This window comes from Equus caballus, chromosome 21 (assembly GCF_041296265.1).
Source record: "Equus caballus isolate H_3958 breed thoroughbred chromosome 21, TB-T2T, whole genome shotgun sequence".
Taxonomy (NCBI): domain Eukaryota; kingdom Metazoa; phylum Chordata; class Mammalia; order Perissodactyla; family Equidae; genus Equus; species Equus caballus.
The window spans coordinates 22851741-22869136 of record NC_091704.1 but is presented as its reverse complement, the minus strand read 5'-3'; the positions used below and the strand labels follow the sequence as shown (position 1 = coordinate 22869136).

Below are 17396 nucleotides of genomic sequence, written 5' to 3'. Positions count from 1 at the left end.
CAACTCGCTCACATTTCACAAAATACAAAGACACACACAAACACACTCTTAATCGTAAACACCCTGGTGAATAGACTTTATGCAGACCCATGATCTCTTTAGTGTCAAGGAATCAAAAGAAGCAAAGACAGGTATATTAAGGTATCAGAGAAAAAGTCAAACTACAAGACAATGTTATCTGTTTCAGATCATATGGAGGTAGCAGGTTATTTCTGGAATCGGAAATAAAAGCACAAACTAAACTATCCCCTACTCACCCACCCCATCTCTGTAACCAGGTAGGCAAAATTACCCAGAAAGAGCATAAAAGCAGCATTAGCAGTATCTGGGAAACCACAGCTTCACACCTAGCTAGTCCCACACAACCTTCAGTTTTGCTCCCCAATCCCCTTTTGTCCCCCCCGGTTGCTTTTAACAGCACCCTAAATAAAAGAATTTGATACCAAATTAGGGAAATCACGTGAAACAGGATCATTCAGTGAAGGAAACTGTCTCTGAAAGAGCTACGCACCAAATGCTTCCCCCAGGGTCCCTTTGGAGTCAAGGAATGTTGCAGGGGGGAGTGCCTCAGTCACCATGCTATGCGCACTTTCAACTAAGCCCTTTGAATTAAAGACAGGGAAATCTATTTCCCTGATAGGGAAAACTATTAAGTCTTGTAGATTCCATGATGGTGGAGAGCATCAAAAAAAGTATATTTTATTAGAAGGCTCTTACTGATCTGATCGCCTTCAACAAGTTTTTAGGTTGTCCTAAATGTAGGGGTTTAAAACAGCAAATGACTTACTGGCAAAATGTCAGAGTATGTGTTGTATTCATTCCCTCCCAAGCTCTAAAATAGGCCAAATATCTCAGTTTATCAGACAACAGTTTGGAATTTTTAAACTATTAAACTTTAGATTTTTGAGGGAAGAATGATTCACATCAGGCCTTGCTATGATCCATTCACAGATGTTCCACAATATTCATCAGATATCTCCCCATTGTGTCATAACAGTGGGCAGATAACTAAGTCCATGTGATCCACCTAGACAAAATTCTCTACCATTAGTCATAGGACTCAACTACCAACTGCCACAGAGGCTCAGAATGTCCATCCACCCAGGTTCAATATTTTGTTCCTAACAGGGAAAGCAGGGGATTGTTTTTATAGGTTAGTGTGGTTATTTTTTTTTTTTAAGTCATTCAAATATGATTATACTTGGAGGAGGGAGACTCAAACCATCCACCAACACAAAGGACTTACAACTTTACTCAACTTTTATAAATATGTTTAATAATAAAAAATACATGACTATACTCCCAACAAGAAAGTTGGCATTCAACCTAGTATCTTGATTGTTTTTCAGAGAAGGATAAACATTTTTCAACACTATAAAATAGAACTGACATTGCTTTGTAGCAGTGGCAGAAAGATTAATTCAGTTTCTACAGGTTAAGATACAATTCTACTTCCTTTAAATTAACCCTAGAAATATTTTTTGGTTATAATTACATTAGTTTTTAAAAGTAGCCTTTAATGTAAAAGCAAGTCCTCTGCAATCTGAATCACAGATGAGCTAGTTACTAGAGATGAAATTGATATTTGATTTTAAGATAATTCTAGCCACGTATGTATCTTAAAAAAATTTAGCTACGTGACACGTTAAAAATTTGGAAAATACACAAAACCACAAAGAACAAAATAAAAATTATCCATAATCTCATATCTTTGTTTTGGACTTTTAAGGCTATTTTGCTCTTTGGTGGGATCCAGTAATTAGTTTACAATTACATAGTACACAAACTAAAAAGACCAGCTATATGTGGTTGGCAGGTCATTCATTCTTTCACTCATCCATTCATTCATTCAATAGAGAATAGTTACTAAACACAAGGCACCGTGCTTCTTATGAGATATTGGGCTAAGTGCTAAGAATTACAAATTGACTTAATTTTGGTCATGCCTTGCAAACTTCTTAAAAATTAGGAATTAGGGTATTTTGGAGTTCATTTCAGTTTCGTCATTTCAGAACACTATTTTTTATGGAGTAAAAATTAAAGTCCTTGAATAAACAGCTGAAATTACTCTATGTTTTATGAAGATGTATTTTCCCTTGCATCCATCTTTTATTAATTTTCTTCTAAAATGTTACATTAGACAGTGTGGTATCTCACACTCAAGAACTGACTGTACCGGTAATCTATTCCAAATCTTCCTACAATGTTGAACTATCGTCTTCCAACAGCACGCAAATCTTCCAACTTGTACCCCCACACTTGGCAAGTTTACAGAGTTTTTTTTCTTTTCAAGTCAGTAGCAACAGGATAACTCTCTAAACCAATGCACCCAATTGGACGGAATTTTAAACACATATTTTTGGATTAAAGAAAATGCAGTTTTTAGCTTAGAAAGTAGAAAATACAGATCAACTGGAAATAATCTAAACTAAGTCAACAAGAAAAATGATTGAGTTTAGAATCTTTGTATATGATCAAGCCTATTGTACATAGCTCCTTTTAAAGTAATCTGTAAAACACTGCTAAGAAGTTGATTTAAACCTTGCCGGGAATAATTACATGCAATTACACAAAGCCATTATGCTTTCATATCTAAACACTTATAGTTTATAATCAAAAACATAAAATATCCACATGACCAGTCAGTATATGCCCAATCAAAAACAAAATTCTAGTGGCTTAGTGTCCATGCTCCCTGGATAAATGCAGAGGTTCTGCATAATTTTTTGGTCAAATTTAAAACCGCACTAACTACATTTTATTCTTAAATACCTAAAGTTACTGGCACGCAAAATCTTTACTTTTTTTAATGCAATCCCTCTTCTATGATTAAAAAAAAATCAATGGTTTCATATTAAGAATTTAAGTACAAGTTGCCATTACCAATACATATTTCCTTTAAACTCTCTAAAATGAGTATCAAAGAATTTTTTTTTTGATCAAAACAATTTGATATCAAAGAGTCAAATATGATGGTTCTTAACATGGAAACACAACGCTTACTTTTAGTCTAGAAGTTTACATTTTGTCAGATCTTATATTTAGTTTTCTGCCAATAGTTAAAAATTACAGATGATCTATTTTCCCACCAGAGGTCCCCTTGTCCAATGAAAGGGAGTGCCTAACTTGAATCACTGCTCTAGCTACACATCAAGAAATGGCTTTCAGGATTTTGAAACAGCATATATCACAGGAAAATGATCAAGAAGTCCACCAAGCTGCAAGTGAGTCCCGGATAGAATGCTTCATCCGCTGTGCTTACTCTAGGAGATGGCGATGGTTCAAGTGAAAAACATGGGGTCTTTTGCTCAGCAGCTACAGTCCTAAGAGCAATCCTGAGTGAAGATTCCAGACACAGCTCCTCTTCATTTCCCTGCCTTCTTTTCAATCCCTCCTCTACCCCCCTTGAAGGGGAGTAGCTGCTCAATGCTCTCATGTCCCATCTCTCTCTTCTTTCAGAGAATTAAATAATTTTATAAATTCATTTGTAACAATATTTGGTAATACATTGTTTTTCTCAGGACAGTTTACTATTTTAAAAGTAGAGAGAGGGCACTCAATGCACAGAAATTACCACTTAAATTTCACTTGGAAAGTACTATGTGTTAAACCAAGAAGGATGTGGGGAAGGTTAAAGGCAGGAGAAAGACCTTCTGGGTCTTGGCAAATCTACTCATAAGACCCAGCATTTCAGTCTTAGACCATTCAACTGGTAAGTGAGCAGTCTACAACACATGTGAGGAATCAATAAGGGAAAGAAAGGGAGGTACAAATGTATCCTTAGGATTATATCTACATAATTTAATCTAGTGGCATAAGCACGCCATATCTACCCAAGAAACAGTTTTCTGAAGAAGAAGAGGGGGGAAAATGTTACAAAGTCAGAACTAATACTAAAAACGTGGTTAGTGGCTAAGGCAACAATTTGCTTAACCACAGCATCCAAAGTAGCTAGCAACCAAGACAACACTATATAACCACAATATACAAAGCATATGGCCAGCAATATTAATTTAATCTAAATCTTCACTGCAGATAGCATCCAAAGAGCAACAAGTGCCAGGAAAAAAAATGTCTCTCTGCTCTGCCTTTCACTGCTGGAATCTGGCTGTTGTGCTGTGTGATTATTGGCCAGACACAAGCATTTGCAGGGCAGAGCAAAGCCCATCTGCCTTGGATCTAACAGCTGGCACCCCGGGTACCAATCAGCTCCACCCATATGCTTGCTTCTGAAGAGCCTCCTGATAGTTTTCACCTTGCAAAGGCTTCCTTTCTCTGCCTTCCCAGGGTCTTCCTTTCTGTCCTAAGCAAAACTAGGTGTCCCAAGGAAACAGAATTATCAAAAGGAAAATGTGGCTCTCAAAATACTGTTTTTTCTAGAGCAATTGTGTTTTCTGATGGTAAAATAGGGTGGGGGCAAACATATACTATGTTTATTTGAAATCACCATCTCCGGAGGGAATTCCTACTACTCATTAGATTTTAATAGTAACCTCTCCCATGGAAAGTGTCTAACACTTTAACTCATTGAATTCCTACTATCTGTAAGGCATGGTTTTTCATTATCATAAGGGAGGAAAATGAGTGAGATAGTCTTGACCTCAATGAGATTACATTAAAATGGGGGAAGGGAGGAGACAAGGCAAGTACCATTATAATTACATTATGGAAGATACTTTATTTAATAAAATAATGCATTTTCAGGTCTAATATTTTTAATTTTATAATTCTTCCATTTTGCTATATTCTGTCTGATTTCTCTTTCCCTGATCTTCATTGATATTTTAAAACTCTTTTCATAGCCAAATGTCTGCAATATCCCTTCACTTTATCTTGTTACTATGTTTTTCCTTACTCCAACTTCTGCCATGTTTAGTTACCTCTTTTTGAATTCTTGGCAGTTTAGGTAAATGACCTAAAACAAGTTTTCATTCTCCTTGGTAAAATGAGACACTCAAATTAGATGAATCCTAATGTTTCTTCCAGATCCAAAATTCTATGAAAGTTGTCTCTTCTTTTCTGTTTCCACAATTCAATTGTTCAATATTTTTTACTTTCTATGTCTGCTTTTCCCCTGTACTCTACAGAATAATAAGTCTGGAAAACAGGCCTTTGTGAGATCCCATTAGTTTTGTAGTCTAGTTTCAGTGCCTGAGTTCTTACCAGTGTGAGGTACACATCAAAGGGGCTAGACATGTCAAGAGGTGGAACACTAACTAGAAATAAGAATTTGTGAGAGGCAAGTTTCCTAATATAAAGGACTAACTCATATTATACTAACAAGGAATCTCCATGATCTTTAGTAGGAGCTTATTTATTTTTTATTTTTTATTTTGAGGAAGAAAAGTCCTGAGCTAATATCCGCTGCCAATTCTCTTCTTTTTGCTGAGGAAGACTGACCCTGAGCTAACATCCATGCCCATCTTCCTCTACTTTATATGTGGGATGCCTGCCACAGCATGGTTTGACAAGGTGCATAAGTCTGCACCAGGGATCCAAACTGGCGAACCCAGGGCCACCTGAAGTGGAATGTGCAAATTTAACCGCTGTGCCACTGGGCAGGCCCTGTTTCTGGTATTTTATTAATAAAAATTTAGAGGAAATAATATCTTAAGAGTATAAGAAGACCTTAAGCTTATTCCACACATTGTGATGGATTTATTACCTATTTTTTTTTTTTTTTAAGATTTTATTTTTTCCTTTTTCTCCCCAAAGCCCCCCGGTACATAGTTGTGTGTTCTTCGTTGTGGGTTCCTCTAGTTGTGGCATGTGGGATGCCGCCTCAGCGTGGTCTGACGAGCAGTGCCATGTCCGCACCCAGGATTCGAACCGACGAAACACTGGGCCGCCTGCAGCGGAGCGCACGAACTTAACCACTCGGCCACGGGGCCAGCCCCTGGATTTATTACCTATTAATAGAGAAGTTTTTTTTTTTTGAGGAATATTAGCCCTGAGCTAACTACTGCCAATCCTCCTCTTTTTTGTTGAGGAAGACCAGCCCTGAGCTAACATCCATGCCCATCTTCCTACACTTTCTCTGTGGGATGCCTACCACAGCATGGCTTGCCAAGCGGTGCCATGTCCGCACCTGGGATCCAAACCGGCGAATCCCGGGCGGCTGAGAAGCGGAACGTGCAAACTTAACCACTGCGCCACCGGGCCAGCCCCCCGAGAAGCTTTTCTTTTAATTCTATATAAAACTCCTTTCTTGAAACCAAAGAGTAAATATTTCAGAATTGAGTAATAAACAAGCTGTATAGCTTTTAAACTAAAATCTTCATTTTCTTCAAGTAAAAATAAGTGGGAATGGTGATATCATAAGGTCCTATAAAATCAGGATGATGCTTACCATTTAAGGATTAACTCTCTCCAAAAGCATTTTATGTATAATACCTTGTAAAGATGCATAATGCTATGATTGTTAAAAATGCTATTTAGGAAAGAATTATTGTGAAGTGAAACATGGACCTGTGACACATACATTATTACAATAGGAATGCACTCAGACTTTGGTTTCAGCCTTATCCAGGTTTTTCAGTGAGCAAATATGTATCCAGGCCCTGGTCACGTTAGGAAAGAATATAATCTCCAAAGTAATATAAATGAGATGAAAGAGGAAGGAAAACAGCACTAAGGGGGAACATTTTGGGTTAGCAGAAATTTCTTGCCTTCAGCTATAAATCTTAACATTAGACAAAATTCAAGCCACAATATGCAGGAGTAAACAATAAAAAAATGTCAGGTTATCAAACGAAACTTTCATAGGTAAGACTTTTTACAAGGTTAGAAAGCTTAAATTATATTGAAAATACATAGGAGAATTCAAATAATTTTATAAATATATAGCGGAAGCCATATGCTTAAGGAAAAAGATAAACAGAAGCAATTATTATAGATGAATAAATGAACAAATGTATTAACTTCCAGAAGTGTGAACCAAGCAAGAGTATGGTTTTGTCTAGAGGAGTCACTCCTCTCAAGGGCTTGTTATATGAGAACAGAGGCAGATGCAACTGATGGCTCCAAAGCCTAGGCTTTTGGGAGCTGTGACGTTCACAGGTGATCTGCCATGATGCCTGGTACAACTAATCTCATATGTTAAAGGGTTCTCTTCCTTCTCAACATTGAAAATGATCTGAAAGGAGGGGACGTGGGAGAGAATGAATAGGGGAATGCCATGATCAATGCAATGATAGACCATTGTCTACTCTTATAAATATTTTATTTTTCAAAGACTAAAGAGAAAAATGAACAAAACTGAATGCAAATCTTTATTCCTTGTAAACTCAAGTCACTCCTTACAAGGGACTTGTATTATTAAAAATATCACAGTGATCTGTTTTATGTCTAAATTTGGTATATACAGAAATAAAATATAAAACGACCCTCACAGTTTCAAACAATAGTACATTGTGCAACCTCACACAGAAAATATCTTTTATAGGGAATTTTTCTTAAAAACTAATTATATAACTATGTTTCTTTAAAGAGAAAGAGATGGCAATGAGTAAAGTGTTTTTAATTATTCAAACTAAAATTTCCATCTGTTATCTTTCACTTTGAAAGTAACTTTTGGAATGGTAAATCATAAATCAAAGAGAAGCAAACATAGTTATAAGATTCAACTTTCTTATGTCTTTCACACTTAATTTCAATCATGTCTATTTTAAATCTTGAAAAACAATTGGATTTTGTTTTCCTCTGTCTGTTCCAATTTGGACTTCTCCACTTTAAGTTTCTGTGAAAGCTACAGTGTACATGGCATTTATAAATCCCAATACAAGTATCAGTCATTATTATTATTATTATTATTATTATTATTATTATGTCTATAAAAGTGAAGTCTTGAATCCCTTGTTTGTTTGAAGCACATTCTGTTAGTTCACTAATAATGTGAATTGACCGTTATTAGTGATGTTAGATGTGTTAGGGATCTCAGAATTATCAAGGAATTAGAAGGACATCTGTGAAAATGCACAGCCCTTGCCTCTGTTTTATCTAGTACTTGGAGAGATGTTCTCTTTCAGTCAGGTGTTAGTACTGGCCTAAACATTGCATTGTATTTTTCTTTAGTAATTACTTTTGAAAAACAGTTCTAAAAGTGTTATTTTAGAATGGATTTGCTACACTTTTAAGAGCACATTATGCTTGTGTTGCATCATTCTTGAAAACAATAAAATATATAACATGAACATATAATGTTTCCATTGAAACAATGTAGAAATATCCAACTTTTTAAAGGGGCGAAGGCAATCCACATGATAGATTCATTAAAATAATTTTAAAAGTATGCTATTAATAATTGGAATATCATAGATTATTACATAAACTTGTTAGGTAGTAAGCTGCAAAGAGGAATTTGCTATCGGGGCTTTTTAAAGTATATGATTTCTTTTTCTTTCTTCGTCGTCGTCTTCTACTTTCTTTTTTTTCCTCTTTTTTGCTTTAATCACCTGCCAATCTTAACTGAACTAACAGAGACAGAGGAAGGAAACATATTCAGGACACAGCAGAAGGAATACTTAATACAGACATGAAGGAGAAATTTACATACTATTCAAGACCTCTAGTTCCTTAACTGGAAGTATGGGAGAGTCTCTATTTTTAAACTCTGAACATCACCAGGACCCTGAATAAGAGGTTTATATGCATTTTTTTCCTTTCATGAAATGAAATTCAGCATCTACTGAAAGAAAGGGAGGTGTCTAATTTTTATCCAACTTTAATTACACTTGCTTGACTTTAAATCAAGAGTTCTCAAACTTTCTTGGTTCATGGCACCCTTACTGTCTCAGCAATTTTTTTCAACACTTGCTAGCCAGAAAAAAATATCTAAGAGTTTCACTTATTAAATAGTACTATTAAATAACATAACAGTAATAATCTGTGTGGTGTACAACGGATGTTGCTGTGCTTCCATTGAAAACATACAATATCCTGCAGTGCCTCTAAGTCTGCTGTGGTGTCTTGGAGCACCACGGTGCAGTTTGCAAAATATAGCCCTAAATCAGTAAAATACAAAATAGTAGTTGGAAACTATGTAAAGCATCTTAAAAATCTTAAAGAGTAGAAGCCAGCTGCAATTTGTATAAGAATTCAGGTGAATCAGGTGAAATCACAAAAAGTAAATACGAAGAATTTGTCCTAGCTGGAAAGAAGAAACACATAGAATGTCTGTTACGTTTATAAGATAGTCACACACACACACACACACACACACACACACGCATGCACGAACTAGGCTTAAGATGACATCCAGGGAAGAAAAAGAATAATAAATAAAATAAGCACCCAAATAAAATAACCATCAAACATACAAGGAAAATTAATTAGGCTATGTAAATGTAAAAGGAAAAGTAATGATAAAATTTTAAATATAGTCAATAACAATTGATCAGAAACAGTCCTGAATAACCCCATAGTGTATGTAAGGAAATCTGTGCTCTTTGATGTGCAAACAAAATCAAAATTGGCTGTAAAAATAAACCTGCCTCCTTCTTCCTCCTTCTCAGTCTAAGCATGGCTGTAGCTTATCTTTTCCCCTCTGAGCTGCCAAACAATGTTTAGCAGAGAGATGCCTCTGTTTGTCAGCAGAAACCTGACTAAATTGAGTTCTTTGGTACACAATTTTTGTACTTACACAAAGAGGAAGAAAGAAAATCCTAGAAAAAACAGTTTGAAGAAAGTAATAAGAAATGTCAATAGAGTAGATCACAGGGCAAAGACTGTATATTTAGAGTATAAATTTAAAACTAATACAATGCAAAATATATATGTATGTCTGACGTTTCTTTGCACCACAAATAAAGCATTCTTAAGGTTTCTTTTGTAACAGGACAGTTGCGAAGTTGAATGCAACAGTACAGCATCAACTCTCAGTTAAGTGGCTTTGGAAGGCTTTGCTTTAAAGCCTAAGTATTGTATTAAACAAGAGGAGGGATTAGGGATTGGGGCGGGGGTGAGGGGTGGGGAGGGAATGGCCTGAATAGTGGGAAATGAGACACATCCAGAAAGGTAGGGAAGGAAATTATCATGAATACTGCTGCATTTTGCAAAGATTCATTCCCTAATGGAACAATTTCCCAGAAAAACAGAAGGCTTTCTCTGATTAGAACTATAAGTCACAAAGAAGAAAAAAGTTTGTTATCAGTTTTTATAAATATTGAGTTAAAACAGGGGCCATATGCCTCATATTCTGACCTGTGGGTCTAAATTAAAGTTGGTTTAGTATATAACCACTGATTCATTATAGCTCCCTAAGGACCACAGATGCTTCAAACTAGAAGGAAGAACTTTGGAAAATCTGTTTAGCACAATTTTACTCGACCTTAGCCAAAAGGCCAAGAAGCAATATTTAGGGCAATTTCAGTCAGTTTTAAAAGCATTCATTAGATGCTTATAAATGATCCATCAGGTAAAGAAGAAAGCCTGTAAATAAACCAAACTACAAAAAAGCATTCTAAAGGCGTGTGCAAGGCCAACGGCCACTCTAAACAAAATTATGACATTAATTAGCATTCTACTGTTTTTTTTCATTCCCTTCTCTGATGCCTCTCTCTACTTTCCCACTCCAGATACTTATACTTAACTTCCACTAACTTTGCTTTCAACTAGTAGCCAATTAATAACAGAGATGTGTTAGTAATGCTCCCAGAGGTATTTGCATCTGAATGTAAATTATTTGAAAACTAAATAAACTTCAATCAGCCTCAAAGGCAGTACTTCTCAACCTTGGCTGCACATTAGAATTACCTAGGGAGTTCTTAACATTCAGGCCACAGATTTAATTCGTTAGGAGTGTGGCCTCAAGCATCAGAATTTTTTAAAGTCCTCCAGGTGATTCCAACGTAAGGCCAAAGTTGAGAACCATCAGTTTAGGGAAAGCATTTGAAAAAATAAAATTTCAAAGCTAGTAAAGGAGATGTTTTTGAGTGGAGATATGTCATGTTGCTATGTTGAGGTTGCAAACTGGTGAAAAAGTTCTGTTCAAGGTAAAGGACCATTTTTATTATGAGAGAAAATGCTCATAACAAAAAAAATCACTAGAGACTCAATTTGTAAGTCTTGATTTTAGCAAGCTACTTTGCTGGAGTTTTATTTATAAAATAAAAATAATAATAGCAATGACTATCTCTTGGTGCTGTTGAGGATGATCAAATGAAACAGGGCACCAGAAAATGTTTTATAAACTGTAAAATTTTATTATGACATAGCTGAGCAGTAGAACTATTTATCATTAAAAAGACTAGTTGTAATGTGGATTATAACTATAATATGGATTATTACCTAAAAGATTTGTCATTTTGTTTTAATAGGTACTTCCTGAAATCTAAGTGTCTAGCTCAGTGTTTCTTGAAGTATGGTTCCCAAACCAGTAGCACCAACATTACCTGGAAACTTGTTAGAAATGCACATTCTTGGAGTCTACCCCAGACCCACTGAATCAGAAACTGGAGGCATAACCTTGCAATCTGTTTGAACAAGACATCTGGGTGATTCTGATGCATACTAAAATTTAAGAACTTCACATCTAGCCAAGCATTAGCAAAAAGACACTATGTATGACTAAAATCAAAAGTTGAATATACAGTATTTGTTATTTGAACCTTTAAAAGTCACAGTTCAAAGGCATACTGGCATAAATTACTACTTAAAAAAAAACTTCCTAAAACTTTGTATTTTATTTAATTTTTTATTTTTTGAGGAAGATTTGCCCTGAGCTAACATCTGCTGCCAATCCTCCTCTTTTTGCTGAGGAAGACTGGCCCTGAGCTAACATCCGTGCCCATCTTCCTCCACTTTACATGTGGGACGCCTGCCATAGCATGGCTTGACGAGCGGTGGGTAAGTCCGCACCCAGGATCCAAACTGGTGAACCCCGGGCTGCCCGAAGTGGAATGTGCTAACTTAACCACTGCGCTACCAGGCTGGCCCCTATTTATTTTATTTTATTTTTTTTTGAGGAAGATTAGCCCTGAGCTAACATCTGTGCTCATCTTCCTCTATTTTCTATGTGGGATGCCTACCACAGCATGCTTGATAAGCAGTGCATAGGTCTGTGCCCTGAATCCAAACTGGCGAAGCCCAAGCTGCTGAAGCACAGCAAGAGAACTCAACTGCTACGCCACCGGGCTGGCCCCAAAACTTTATATTTTAAAATAATATAATTCTCACTATCCAGCCAAACTTTACCAATTAACACATTAATCATGAATACAATGGTAGTATATAAATTTGGGAGTTGGATAAATTACAGAGTATACAATACTTTGGATAAGGAGTAAAGAAACAAAACTCTAGTAGGAGTAACAACGGTTCAGAAATAGTCAAATTTTAATTCACTGGGCTTGAGTTTCTCTCAGAGGAAGAGTCACATCTATATCTTAAAAATCACATTTATCCTGAAGACAACACCCCACAGCATCTCAATGTTCTTATTCAGGCTGAGGAAGTGTTTCATCACCGACTCAGAGAGAAGACCGTTACTGGTACTGAATCACCACCAATGCTTCCTGCAGCAGCAGATTTGTCATTGAGTCTGCTAAGCAACAGAAAAACAGTCTCAAAACTTCTTATCTTACAAGATCTCAAAAGAGACAGCTGTCAACATTGCTCCCAAACTCAAAGTCCAAAGATCTTGCCATTAATAAAATATATGCAGGACAGCAATAGGTGAGAAGATTGTGAGGTTGCAAAAGAAAGTTCTTTGAGATCTTTCTTATTTTCTCTTTTTCCATTTTTAAAAGTTCTGGCAGCCTCAAGACACCTAGCATCACCCTGGAAAGATGAGAGTGGAGTATCCCAATTAAGAACTGACTTTGGTATTGATCCGTAGTTCCTTAGTGAAAACTAGGTAGAAATGACTTTTTCCTGAAAGATTCCTTAAGTATAGATGAAGTTCCATTTACTATTACCAAGCAGCTGACTCTGGCTCTCTACTTTGATCAAGATTCCTGAGTCCTAAGGCATTTTACTTCCCTCAATCACAAGCCTTCTGTATAAAAGGGTATAGGAAGGTTAAAAGGGTATAGGAAGAATAGAGATATCCGTACTCTATATCCTAGGAAATATTTTCCACCTATTCAAAGTAAACAAAGAGAGGAGCTTGGTTTTACTTATTCATTCTAACCAAAACTATGCTGTCTCTCCTGGGCAATCCCTTCGCTCCATCTCATAAGAAAATTAGCAATTCTAAACACTCATTTCTCATATTGGAAAGAACTAGCACAAATATATAATTACCAAAATAATTAATTCCTTGTGTTCATTCACTCATTTATAAACATTTATTGAGTGCCTAGTATGTTTCAGACATTGTTCTAGGTGCAAAATGAGTCTAGAGGGATGCACAGCCTTCAGTGATAAGGACACAGATTCTATGTGTCTAGAGTGCTAGGTTTTGGTTTCTCTGTCAACCATGACCAGTGGTACTCAAACTTGAGCAAGCATCAGAATCACCTGGAGAGGTTGTTAAAACATAGATTGTTGGCCCCCACAGAAAGTTTCTATTCAGTAGGTTTGAGATGGGGCCCCCAAATTAACATTTCTTATAAGTTCTCAGGCGATGTTGATGCTGCTGGTCCAGGGGCCACTTTGAGAACCACTTACCAAGTAAGACAAATTGCAGCTCTTCACACTATGCCTGCCAACTTTCAAGCACTGGATATCTCTCTTCCAAAGAAGGCAATGGCCTCATGAATGCTGTCATATCACAACTGAGCAGCATTCTGGTTCCCAGAACCACCTCAAGTATCTAGGATCAGTAGCTCCAGAATAGAAGAAAGAAGTATAAATAACAAAGAAGAGAAAATTCTCTCTCCGGGGGCTTTTCTCCCTCCTCATGTTTTTTTCGTTTAATCTCCTATCACAAGAAATCACTTTTGTGTTATGATTTCTCAATACAAGTGTTATGGACAAGAATAACACTCATTAAAGATTTTTCATACTTCTTTACTTTCATAAAATCATAGATTTTCTTCTAAATTCAGTTCTCATGGCCTTTTTTTCTTTTTTGCTGAATTATCTCCTTTTTGAACAAAAGAATCATAGGGTTAGAAGGAACATTGAGAATTCACATAATCCCTCCTTGGCCTCAGACAAGACTGTGTCTAAACCATCGCCAAATATAGCAATTTTCAGTACAAAGACGAACAGGCACTAAGAATTTCCTATTCAACATTCTGTCACATCCTTGAAGATACTAATATACTTTCCCTCAGCCTTCTCCTCTCCAAGCTAATCAGCCTCAACATTTAGACTTTCCTCATTAGATTTCCTAAACTTTGAATTATTTTGACTCTTCTTTAATAAGCTTATCCCATCTTACTTCAGGGACTGAATTATGTATATATTGTTATGAAAACATTTTTGGAAGGGGGAAGTTAATTGATAGATTGAATAAGAAGGAATTTAATTGAAACAAAGAAAGATATAAGTATAAATGCCACTAAAATATAATATAATGGCATTAACTTAAATAATTAATGTCAAATATCCTTTATTTTACTAAAAGAAATAGTAACACCCTATAGTTTTTAAAACTTTACATTATAAATCACCAGCCATTTCATACACAAAATGGATGGGAATTAGAAATCTTTTTAAATATGCCACAAATTATACATAACCATGTTTCATGACAATTCACACAGGAGAAAACATTATTCTTATTCATTTGCTTTTTTATTTGGTATAGTGTTTACTACTTAAGTTGTAGTTGTCAATCAATGATTTTAATTCTATATGAGTCTAAAAATACTGAATCTACTATATGATAATCATTTCTGTGAAAATAATTTCTCTGATTCAAGCCTTAAGAATCAGAGGTGTTTAGAGATTCAGTGAGTACGGGACAAGATAGGATAAAGTCCATGTTAAATCATATGTTTCTGAGCAGTTTAGAAAGGGAAAGTAGGTAATACATTGGAATATGGGGTAAAATGGGATGATCCACTTTATTTCAATTTTTCCCGTTCTAAATATCACTACTGAAAACTTAATCTTTGCTTTTGGAATGGTGATGTGCTCTAGTCCAGCCTAGGCCTGAGGGATGGGTTTGTTTCCTTGCCTACTGGGATCAAGGTGTACGGTGGAGGCGATGCATTTAGTCTCCAGAGAGAAGGAAGATGCTGCTTGCACAGCACTTCTACTCACCAGTCCATGCAGCAGCAAGGGTGTTGGCTTTGAAGGAAGCCAACTGTCCTGCTCTCCCAGCCAGAGGTAAAGAATTGCATTGGTGGCCACTAGAGGGAGGAGGATTAGGAATAGAGTAAATTGTGGGGAAAAGGCACCCATGAAAAACGCACATGGGACAACCAACACATCACCAACCACCGCCTAGCAGCTACCTCTCTGAGGGACTATAATGGGGTCAGCATACACCATTAACTTAGAGACCCAGACACCAGTAATTATTGTAGTTTCCCAGTATATAGTCCCTTAACTTTGATGGGTGGAGAAGGGAATTTTAATAGGATTGTGGGAAACACACAAGCACACAAACACAAACACACAGCACACAGACATACATTCTCATCCCCCATTACAAGAAGTTGCATCTGTGCCGTCTGATTCTTGCTCATTTTCTTATTTAAAACTCTTGATGTTCTTTACCAAGAATGCGTTCACGAAAAGCATACAGCCCACCTTCAAGATAGTCTTGGGAGAAGCACCAGCAGAGACACTCATTGTGCCAAGATGTATTTTACCAACAAATCTGTACAAATTACATGAGGTTAAAAACAAACGGAATATAATATAATTAAAGCAAAGTTTCTTTTGCTAAATTACAGCTTGAAGCAAACCTGCAAGAAATGTTTCCAATTAGCTTCTTTAGCAAACACAAACCATAGCTCAGAGTATGTTTTGCTTTCCATCCTGCCCTCTGGGTGGGCTGCCTAGTGGGTGTCTTACCTCCAGCACAAGTAGCTGAGCATTCTGACCAAGGCTGATGATTCCATGTAAAGCCAACTTCATTGTCTCCACTGCCAGTCCGAGCGATGGGAACGTTGAACTTATACCTAATTCCCAAATTCTGTTCCTGAAGCAGAACCTGCCATTGAAAACAACTGGTGAAGATAATTAAAATATAATGAGCCTTCACTCAGATATTTATTATTTCTTTTGAAGAAGAAAATGTCATAAAGTAAGTCTTATAGGAAATTTAAGATAACCTTTAGAACACATGCACTTATACTGAATATTCTCCTTCCATTTTCATGCGTAATTTGGAGTCATTTCTCTCACCTGCCTTGTTCGGTTATAAAAATATTATTCAAGCAGGCATTGAAAAGATCAAGCAGTCATTTGGAAAGAGCACTACGGCCTTAACTTTACACATATTTTACACCCTTAGGCAAACCATTTTACCTTTATTTACCTTAATTTCACCACCTGTAAAACAGAGATAATAAAGCCTGTCCCTTTCTACCTCAGAGGGCAGATTACAAACAGTAGAAATGAAATGGCAAAGACACATTTACCATGACAATGAGATTTTCTGAGGTGGGACCTAGAGCTTCCAAGGATTCTGGTTCATCAGTTGGTCTCTTATAGTGAAAAGCTGTCCCAGCAACATCAAACTTCCTAGGCCAGTCAATAGTCCAGGCACCATTAATATAGTAATCATCCCCTTCAGATTTTAAGGCTAAAAAAAAACAAACAAAAAAAAAAACACAGTCCACCTAAAAATGTGAAACTTCATTTACTACAATGTCACTGACTAATAATAACTGCACTGAAGTGTACAATGAATATCTATGTCAATTTAGAGATGGGATTCTTGACCATTTTCCTAAGTACAGATTAAAAGGGTAATTTCCCATGTGAATGTCAAGAAGATATTAAGTATAACGTTACTGATAGAAAGAAATGAAAGGTTTATCTGAAGAAATGAAAAGTTTATGTGTTTATAAACATGTGGAATTAGCAAGAAAAATTATGACAAAAGGAATAACTAGGGGTGGGGGTGGGAGGTAAGGAGCACATTTTCCTGTCCAAATATTAAAACAGTAATTATATGAATAGGGGTAGCTCAGAGAACCTGTAGTACTGGCATGGCACACAGATTCACAGAACAATGGAACCAAAGAGACAGTTAAGAAATAAACCCAAGTACATATAAGATTAGTATACGACAAAGGAAGTGTCTTAAATTAGTAAAGGAAAGATAACAAGAAATGGAACTAAGACAAAAGACTAGCCTTTTGGCAAAATATATAAATAAATATCGCTGAATTTATATCTTGATCTTTATATAAGAGTATATAAAGAATGAATACCAATATATAAGAATAAATACCACAATTCTACTCTTAAGTATATATCTAAAAGAAATGAAAATAGGTACTTAAACAAATATTTGTACACATATGTTTATAGTAGCGCTATTCCCAATA

The 17396-nt window shown here is 36.2% G+C and overlaps 1 protein-coding gene across 6 annotated transcripts in view; it reads right to left on the bottom strand.

Moving 5' to 3' along the window:
• Nucleotides 1-17396, bottom strand: part of ADAMTS6 (ADAM metallopeptidase with thrombospondin type 1 motif 6) — a 308350-nt gene that overhangs the window by 39360 nt on the left and 251594 nt on the right. For 4 of the 6 annotated variants that reach the window (XR_011430331.1, XM_070246190.1, XM_023625610.2 and 1 more), the window contains 2 exons: nucleotides 16482-16645; nucleotides 15913-16051 (listed from right to left, as the gene is read on the bottom strand). Coding sequence is in view for 3 of the 6 variants with exons in the window: in XM_070246190.1 (XP_070102291.1) it covers nucleotides 15913-16051; nucleotides 16482-16645 (303 nt within the window). In the remaining 3 variants the exon portion in view is untranslated. Of the gene's footprint in view, nucleotides 1-15153; nucleotides 15243-15912; nucleotides 16052-16481; nucleotides 16646-17396 lie in introns of all 6 variants that reach the window. The other 2 variants (XR_011430332.1, XR_011430333.1) reach the window with 1 other exon arrangement.